The sequence below is a fragment of the Styela clava genome, chromosome 6 (assembly GCF_964204865.1).
Source record: "Styela clava chromosome 6, kaStyClav1.hap1.2, whole genome shotgun sequence".
Classification (NCBI taxonomy): Eukaryota; Metazoa; Chordata; class Ascidiacea; order Stolidobranchia; family Styelidae; genus Styela; species Styela clava.
Genome location: NC_135255.1, coordinates 9,629,873 through 9,639,442, shown reverse-complemented (window position 1 = coordinate 9,639,442; position 9,570 = coordinate 9,629,873). Strand labels below are relative to the sequence as shown.

Sequence of the window (9,570 nt, the reverse complement as noted above, 5' to 3'; positions counted from 1 at the left end):
TTAAATATGCCCGTACCGGTCATGGATTGATTACTTTGCACAACAGAAAATTCATTTTTCGTTAAAAAAAATCGGCTCTTTCAACAAGTGGTGTTACCGCTGCGACGGTTTGACGTGGATTTCGAGGCGGTGAAGGCGGGTGAATATGTGTATTTGATTTACTGATATAACCTACTTTATATGTATTTTCATTGTATGAAGTAAATTTGTACTACACGGATTTTATAACAGATATTAAGATTTTTCTATCGGCTATAACGAGTTCGCAAGATTGCAAAATTACGTATTAAAATTGAATACATCAGTCAGCTTATCTCATATTTTTATGTTCACAGATAGCCATGGTATTTTAGAGGAATAATATTTTTATTTTGACGTGAGAAGTCGCAAACGCTAGTTACATTGGACACAATTAAATTAATATATATATGAGGACATTTTCGAAATTCGTAGTTGTCATGGATTGAATAATTTAAGCAACAGAAAAATCATTATACGCTGAAAAGGCGACTCTTTTAACGAGCACGTACTTACACACGGTAATTGGAATATCCGATTTTGAAACCCCACCCTTTTGAAAGTCCTGGCTGCGCGGCTGATTACTTAACACCATGGTTCTCAAACTGGGCGTCGCGACGCCCAAGTGTCTCGTTTCAACATTGATAGGGCGTCGCAAAACTTTATCTATTATTTATTGTAACGATCGAAAATAACAAGCGCCCATGCTTGAATAAGGGCAGGTTTGAATAAGGCCCCGGTTAGTGAGTTGGTTGAAAAAATATGGGCCCGGGCTATAAAACGAGCAAAAACGGTATTTATAATGTTGCAAACAAAAAATCGTGCCCCGACAAGAGCTATCAAGAAAGCAATATCAATTCATTGAAGTTAGCAAAAACTTGCGCCAGAAATTACAAACATGATTTCATTGGCAAGAATCATTTAGGTAAAGGTAAAGGTAAAGGTTTTTAAAATTGCATGGGTGCTGTTATCTGTGATAACTTGGAAATGCAACTCAATGTATCTATCTGTTTATACAGCTGCAGTCAAGCGATGATTGCTGTGGCGTTTTAAATCAGACACCAATCATTGCTGTGCTGTAGATGTAGTGTGTTAATTCTTTCAACTTTATTCATTTAACTATTGAGCCGCTTGCTGTTAGAATCAGCAATTCGATACGTTTTTGTTTTCTTGTTTAATAACATTTACTTGTGTTATATTTTACTTTAGATTCATTCTAAAGAGTGCTTCAAATTTAAGTTGAATAAAGCCTTATATCAAGGTACTATATTTCTCATTCATTACATTATCAATGTACTTATAGCGTCTGAGTAACAAAATAGAGTTGATAGAATTGTTTGCCATGATTACTGTTAAACAGTTTCGTCTACGTTAAATTAAGCTGCAAATTGTATCGAAATTTATTTATACGTGCGGTCCACGAGGAGTTTTTGCCGATCTTTAGCCAGTGATTTATAGTAAAACCAGCAACATTTTCCGAGTAGGCAATAGCGTTGCTCAGATAAGTCACGGTGGCGGATGGTGCTTGACCTTTCCAATTTGAATGGGCAGTACCACGTAAGAGGAGAATAAAGCGGTCCTGAGATTTAAGCAGAGTGGGGAAAATGGCCCCACAACGAGCCGTAATCAGCGACACAACAATGATTCGTGACAAGTGATACCAGAGAAACTGTCTGTTGCGCTCATGATTATCCCAACCGATTCGATGAATTTTTGATTTATATTATTCAATAAAATAGGTAGATTTTAGATTTATTTTTCCGATAGATTAATTTGAAAATCTTATTCGTCTTCATTGAAATCGCCAAATTAAGAACAGTAGAAAATAATAATAAAACTGTCGGTGTTGTTACAAAAATCTTTATTTTGAACTCAAATCTGCACGTTTAGTTTGAACGTTGTATTAAATTTGGCTGACGAGGTCATGAAAAAGTTTAAAATCGATTGATCCTCATTTTCATTTTCGAAGTAACCGGATGTCTTAAATCAACTTAAATCTGCACGTTTAGTTTAAAAGTTGTCTTAATTAAATTCGGCTGACAAGACCGTGGAAACGTTGAGAATTGCCAGACCATACATTAGTTAGACAGACTGGATTATAGGGCGCATGATTTTTGAAAATAAAAAAAGGATTTGAAGTGCGACTTATGGCCTGTAAAATACTAAAATACGGTACATATTTATTACGTATATATATATACTAATTGTGAGTGGGTTCGGTGAGGATTCATATTTGATTATTTTATTTATCTTTTAATTCCAAAAATCCTGATGATTTCTATCTACGCGGATACGCTTTATTTCTTATCAATTGTAATATTTCTATGAGGTTCAGGAAAATATAAATCTCTACAGAAACATACTGTGTCATTATGCTACTTCGGTTTGCGGCGATCCTTTGGGGGATATTTGCCGTAGTAAATGGCAATATTTGTCGGACAGCAGGTGAATTTTGTTCACAAGTCAATCAGTTTTGCTTCCAACAAAGTACAGACCAAATAGAACCTTCGTTTCAGCTACCAAGGGTCGGAAAAGCAGGACCGCAAGGCATAAAGGGTGATCGAGGACATCCTGCTGTGGTAAACTACACTGCCATTGAAGAGAAAATAGAAAAAAAGTATCGAGGTGATCTTATAACTTTGTCTAACTTGTGTAAAAAAGATATGACTGATTTTTGTTTGCGTTTGTTTGGTATTTTAATTAAATTCTAGTTATCATGCAGTTGATAGCTGAAGTTGGGAACGAAATTCCTTTGAAGACAAAACTTTTGTCAACCCAATATACGGTATTTCTCCTTCGGATGCCAAGTTTTTACATAAATATATTTCATAACTCCAGAGATAGAAGATCGAATTGATGCAAAATTATCAAAATATGACGCAATGCTAAATGAAAAAGTTGCAAAAGAAGAATTTAAATATGGTTTGTTTATATTTCAAATTATAGTTTTATTTGAAAATTCGTATCTGCTTTTTAATTAATATATCGGATTTTTGACAAAATATATAACATGGAACATCTATTTTACAATGTAACAGAGCTAGACAAGCACCTGCACCACGACTGCAGCGAGGTGTCAAATGAAGAGGCAAAAACTTGGAACAACAATGGTGGAGTTGTTGATATCTTTCCTAATATAAACAAGTACGAAGTTTATTGCGATATTTCCACTGATGGTAACAAGTGGACGGTGAGGACATATTCAAATTTTCTCGGCTTATATATTATAGCATATCTGTATATAGTAATTGTAATAGATACCGTAATGCTAAATACCTAATGTATGGTAGCATATTACTCCTCTTCACACTTTCAAAACGGCGGGAGTGAACGTTTTAAATTATATATATAATATATATATATTTAAAATCTATACAAGTTGCTCCTCTTCAATCGGAGAGAGTGAAAGTCATTAAAAATATTATGAAATAATTTGATCTATCATGTAACCCATTGATTTTCGGCATAAAGTCAGATAAAAATATTCTGATAAATTTCAATAACAACCAATTTTTAGGTAATTCAAAGAAGACAAGACGGTTCGGTAGATTTTAATAGGAATTGGGCGGACTATGTCGCAGGATTTGGAAATAGAAGTGGAGAATTCTGGTTAGGTAAAGGATTTAAATTATTTTTAACAACTCAACATGATATTATCACACGAGCAGAAGAATAAATAGTTAGTTGTACACATGAAGATATTTGGGTCGGAATATAGCGTTTTTGCAAATTTATCATAGTCTTGTAATTTCGGATTTCAGGATCTCAGAAATCTAAATTATATATATATATATCTCAATTAAAATAATAAAATTGGCAAAGACAGAGTTTTTTTAATTTACTTTGTTGCTCTTGAAGGTCTGGAAGCCATTCGCAAATTAACACAAACTGCAAATTACGTTTTAAAAATAGAGTTGACCGACTGGGCCGGACAAACTAGATATGCCGAATATGGGTAAGTCATTCCCATTACTTCTTGCTGATAAAACCAGTCAGAAAACCCGTAAAGCAGTTGTCTGCGTAATATATGACAAATCTATCTATATTTTTCGTTTTTTGCTAATTCTTAGATGATTGTCAATATCGAACATAAATCCAACCAGATGTTACCGCTTACAGGCCAAATATCTTAGACACGACTGTTCATTCGATCTATGCCTGCCTTATATTTGCACGTTAGCGGATTGTTTTTTTAGAATAGCTATTAAATATTCATTAAATTTTTACACTTTTAATATTTTTATTTTTTAACATCCTCAACGCTTGCTTTATAGATCTTTCGCTCTTGGGAGTGCTGAAACAAAATATCGCCTGTCTGTCGGTGGTTTTTCGGGAACAGCAGGTGACAGCTTGTCGTACCATAATAAGAACAAATTTTCAACTGCGGATCAGGACAATGATCAACATTCGAGTAATTGCGCTTCAGTTCACGGTGGTGGATGGTGGTTTAATGCTTGTGATCATTCCAATTTGAATGGACAATACCACGTGGGTGGAGCATATAGCGGTTCTGAGAATGGAGTAGAGTGGGAAAAATGGCCCCACAACGGGCAGTACTCGATGAAAAAAACCGTCATGAAGTTGCGACCAAAGATATAACGGGACATTCAGATCATAGACATTTAATAATTAAATGTAACCCACATGTGTATAAAAACAACGCAACAACCTTTATACAAGATAAATGTGATAGCTTGCCCTATTTTAGCTATCTTAAATACAAAATAATATTTTTCATTCAATTACGTGTTCTAATTGACGTCAATTCTAATTTTTTATAGGTTTGTTATTACCTGTTCGTATTGAATATATACGAACATCTCATAGGATTTGAATGCACTCTATTGGCTTGATTTCCTACACTAGCAAGACACTCTACGATGGCCATGGCTCGGTGTTCAATTTATTCATAAATCGCCCTTATTGACTCGCTCTGTCTGTGGCTACGATAACTCTAACTGTTGACGATAACGATAACTGTTGTGTTGGGATCGTGATAATGCAAAATAAGTTCAAAAATGAATCAACATATTTTATAAGTCTACCAATCTTATAGATTTTCGTCTCTACGAACAGGCGAATAAATTTTGCATATATATATATATATATATATATATATATATATATATATATTTGTTGACATTGTCTTAAACAAACGAGTAGCGATCAGATATTTGGATATGAAGTTTTAGTTTAAAACACTTGAGTTTGCTGAAGAGCTTAAAAATGTTCTCTTCTAACTAATAAAACAGCAAAATATTGAATAAAATAACGGGTCCAATATGAAATATGACTCGGACGAAATTTGAAGCACTCGTAATAGCGTTTTAACGACTCTATGAGTAGTGACAATTTGAAATGGCTAGTTCATTATATTAGTATTCGGGAAGAAAAACGTTTCTCACAACAACAAAAACGATAACTGCAACAAAGTTAACAACAAAACGAACGATAAGTCTATTTCGTATCCAACAACTTGAACAGTTGCATTTTATGTAATAATGACTTCACAATAGAGTGTAAGATATGGTTATACTATTACGTCACTGATATACCAGACTTATATGACTGGCATGGCTTTGTTAACACATATAAAAATGCACGGCCCTGTTGGTTACCGGCACTGCCTGCAAGACTCTTCCGTCGCCGCCCGATAGCGCGTGATTGCCAACAGGTGTGTTCATATCGATAGTAAATAAAGCACAACCGGTGTTAGCAAAACTATATAATTGGCAAATTATACCGTTTTGCTAACACCGGTTGTGCTTTATTTATTATCGCGTGATGATGTTGTAGGGTCACGGGGCCTACCACCAATCAAGGCCCGTTCGTTCAGACTATTTTTGAAAGGGAGTAGTTAACCGAAAGAGAGAGACCTGGAAAATATGAAAAGTCGTATTCTATTTGGTCACAACACTTCAATTTTTTACCTTCTAGAAAAATGCTAAGAAAAAATAGCAGGAACAAAAATGTAACGATAATTAACATAGGCAATAGAACCATACCCCAAGAAACAGCTTGGGTTTCTCAATTCGAAATCATTTTTGTGGGGGCTATTCTGATGTGCCTCCTGAACCTTCGATTACAAATTATGAAGAATTTGAAAGATTTTCATCTTTATAAGGACTACGAAGATTGGACGATAACAGCGAACGCTTTTATCACAGTTGTTACGATAGCAGGTAGGTCTCATTGTATTAATACATTGAGCTTAATGTTAAAACGCAAGTTACAGCCAAATAATTGACGTCTCATGCTGCATCTGAATACAAATACCCGTCAAACTAATCCCATATCTGACATGAACTAGTAACCGGACAAAAGGCCATGGCCCGCCATATGCTTAAGCCATCTTATCGGCTTTTCTCTCATTCGGTATAAATATGTTAATCCTAAATCCAATATGTTCGACAGATAAACCGAGAATATCAGTCAGAGACCGGAGACTTATCGATCGAAAGTTAGGGTTCCCCCAAAACAGCGCTCTTACTCCATAGTGACACTTTGTGTCCCATCACTAATTAATTGATAACTCGCTAATTATACGACATAATTCGCCCAAAATCAAGGGCTTCTGGTACGAGATATGATGAATGCACATGCAAAATCTGCAGCAGATCCAATCTCGCTTTCGTGAGATATCGCGTGCATCTAACAGACAAACAGACAGACAAATACCTCTCAACATACTTACCGATTAAAATCGATAAGTAATAAACTACTGACTGACTGACAATCCAAAGCAGAATTTCATAACCTTGAAGTTTACACCATGCCAAATTCCAAAAGAGAAATTATTTCTCATTTTCTTTTTATGTTATCACCACCGCAAATGATGCAATGAAATCGTTGAGCCTATTTTTGTAGTCGGGAAAATGAAAAATGTGAATTTCTTGCCTCCAAAACTTACCCCCAAGGCGGATTAATTTATCCTCGATTACGAACCCGACTCTGAGTTATGAAAACTGTTTGCAGTTCAATGAAAAGGGCTATTACTGGCACATTTTGTTAATCGCGTACAATCCATTCAAATCAAGGAAACAATGTTTCACGTTATTTGTTAAATAACATAAATTCACAATAATGAAAAATTTAATTTCTTACAATATTATTTGATGAAACCTTTATTATTTTAACTGACCACTTAAGGTCATATCTGTGTCTCGAATATAAATCTCATTATCAGCAATGCATGATACATATAAATATATATATATCAACTCGATATAATAGTTGTTGTTTATATTTCAGCTGTAATTTCATGCAGAATTGCACAAAAAAAGCGTGGAAAAGTGAACAAAATTATTTACGTCTGCATTGGAATCTTAGCTATTTTTGGACTGATCAAGTTAACTACATTGTATTGCACGTTCAGCTCAAATTACTTGCTCGTGTACATTTCTATTATTGACTTTATTTTATTATTCTTAGTGGTGTTCGCTGGTGGATTGATGGCATTTAGTCAACAATACATTCTAAAATTTGATGACGGACCAGAGACATTTATTACATAGATTCAATTTAGCAGGGTTTTATATTTCACTCTTGTTTTTTCCGAGTCGATTTTAAAAAATACATATTTGTCGTTTTTTGAATGGCAATTTATATATTTTGCGTCAGTTTCGTCGTTTTCCGCCATTCTCTTTCACTCGTTCAAATACAGTTACAAATAGATTCTCGAAATGGGATCATTACGTTACATGGGGTTTTTCTGTAATAGCTAACGCAGTGTTCGTCAACCTTTTTTTTTTATTGCGGTATACCTTTTACAATATTTCAAGAGCTTTGTATACCCTACAAATACCAATGTTTATTTATGGCTCGAATAAACATTAAATTTTAAGCACATATTGTACTGCAATATCATCATGCAATCTAATAGGCTAGTGTTCGCAAGTTAAAAATTTGACTGACGTCCTTGACGTCAATGGCAATAATGTATAACGTAAATCAAACGAAGTGCATGGCAGCCGAAATCACCGACACGTGACCGCATTATCTATACAATTTGTGATGTAACAATGTGCTCATGTCGGGTGTACACCCTTCGTTTACCCTTTATCAGTTGTATACCCAACTCATGGTCCGGTATACACTTGGGTATATCGTATACCCGGTTGAAGAGCACTGAGCTAAAGTTTAGTTCAGTGAATAAATAAGCTTATAAATGGATAAGTTATAAAAACTGCTTAAAAAGATGAATATCCTTCTAACTGTTTTTTTAGGTATTTCATATAATTCCTAATTGTCTGCATGGTCAAGGAATGTCTTCTTGATCCTCAAAAATCTGTTTACACTCTATCATTGCAAAATTTTTGATGCTCATTTTGAGATTGTTATCACAAGTTGGCGCTAACAGACTGTGTTAAACCAAAGTGACTATACCCCCAAAGTCCTTTTGGGTTAAAGTAAACCATTCTTTTTATTTATATTAATCACCTACCTACTATTTAAAAGTAGGCCTACTGATCGGAATTTATTTTGATTGCTGCTGAAACCCCTCGGAAGACAAAGTTTTGACGAAAAGATAGCAAACCGAACAGCACGTCAGCAAGCTACACTTGACCGCAAAAATTGTCTAAAACAGCGGTTCCCAAATGGTGTGCCGCGAATATTAACAGGATTGTGTTAAACATAACTAAAATATGATTCAATATTTTACATATTGTATTTATCATAAATGTGTTATTGTTTCTTATTCGAAAACGCACATAATTAACCCCGCATGTGATTTTGCGAACCCACGCAGAGTAATCAGAGGTGCGGTGGCGAGCGGGTTTATTCGCCACACCGCAGTGCTATAATAATAATGTAATTTGTGAGCTGCAGTTCAATTATCCGCTGAACCGTGTTTGGCGAACATGGGTGATTTTTTTTAGTGTTTTGAAGAAAAATCGGACAAAGATGTCTTTATCCCCTAGGCTCACATGCTTACTTTAAAATGCATAAAAGTAAACATTAATGATCAGGAATTGCGATTCAGTTTGCAAAAAATCTACTTAAACATTATTCAAAAACTTGGCACTGAGTTGAAAAAGATAATGAAAAAAATTAAAAGAATTTACTTCACAATTACACTATTTGAAATCCCCTTGGATTGAATGCACAAGCTATTGTGCCTGTTGTCCCAGCATAAAAACTGACGTTTGTGTGTTTAAAGTAAGAAGACTTTACCTAATTCATTTATTTCTACGATATGTTTTTTCATATTTATGTTTGTAAAGAGACACATGGTCTGATAAACCATGGACTTTTGCAAAGGTAGTTAATAATTTACCGGTTAATCGCTTAAGATGAATAGACAGGGTTGATGGAAAAGGCCAAATCTGACTGAGTATTCTAGTCTAGGTTGGTCCCACGATATTCAAAAGTGGGATCGGAAAGAATTTTTAATTCTTTGCGTGATGTTGCAATCTGTTATCACTTTAATGTCATCTCTTTTGTGGTATTTCTTATATGTTGGGCTTTATTTCGAGAGTTTGAGGTGTTGAAATACATCTATCATCTAGAATTCTATTTGAAATTCACATCAAATATAATCGTGATATATAA

At 34.6% G+C, this 9,570-nt stretch overlaps 2 protein-coding genes across 3 annotated transcripts; both read left to right on the top strand.

Annotated features, from left to right (window-relative positions):
- Positions 1–1,260: 1,260 nt before the first annotated feature.
- LOC120330945 (microfibril-associated glycoprotein 4-like) lies at positions 1,261–4,844 on the top strand. The gene is made up of 7 exons (XM_078113680.1): positions 1,261–1,279; positions 2,374–2,643; positions 2,857–2,940; positions 3,057–3,208; positions 3,536–3,632; positions 3,877–3,973; positions 4,293–4,844. Exons 2-7 carry the CDS (start codon positions 2,391–2,393, stop codon positions 4,615–4,617), a joined length of 1,008 nt encoding a protein of 335 aa, XP_077969806.1. The 5' UTR covers positions 1,261–1,279; positions 2,374–2,390; the 3' UTR covers positions 4,618–4,844.
- An 880-nt stretch (positions 4,845–5,724) lies between these two features.
- On the top strand, positions 5,725–8,207 carry LOC120331446 (uncharacterized). Of its 2 annotated transcripts, none has more exons than XR_013476791.1 (2): positions 5,725–6,200; positions 7,270–8,207. XR_013476791.1 is itself a non-coding variant. In XM_078113998.1 (2 exons), exons 1-2 carry the CDS (start codon positions 5,960–5,962, stop codon positions 7,530–7,532), a joined length of 324 nt encoding a protein of 107 aa, XP_077970124.1. In that variant the 5' UTR covers positions 5,725–5,959; the 3' UTR covers positions 7,533–8,207. The 2 variants fall into 2 exon arrangements, 1 of the variants encoding a protein (XP_077970124.1); XM_078113998.1 differs by having other exon boundaries at positions 7,450–8,207.
- The last annotated feature ends 1,363 nt before the right edge of the window (positions 8,208–9,570 follow it).

Coding starts and splice junctions, on each gene's coding strand:
- LOC120330945 (XM_078113680.1), top strand. CDS start 2,391: ATGCTACTTCGGTTTGCGGCGATCCTTTGGGGGATATTTGCCGTAGTA. Junction 3,633..3,876: donor AAGTGGAGAATTCTGGTTAG/GTAAAGGATTTA, acceptor TTGCTCTTGAAG/GTCTGGAAGCCATTCGCAAA. Junction 3,974..4,292: donor ACTAGATATGCCGAATATGG/GTAAGTCATTCC, acceptor CTTGCTTTATAG/ATCTTTCGCTCTTGGGAGTG.
- LOC120331446 (XM_078113998.1), top strand. CDS start 5,960: ATGCTAAGAAAAAATAGCAGGAACAAAAATGTAACGATAATTAACATA. Junction 6,201..7,449: donor CACAGTTGTTACGATAGCAG/GTAGGTCTCATT, acceptor TATTATTCTTAG/TGGTGTTCGCTGGTGGATTG.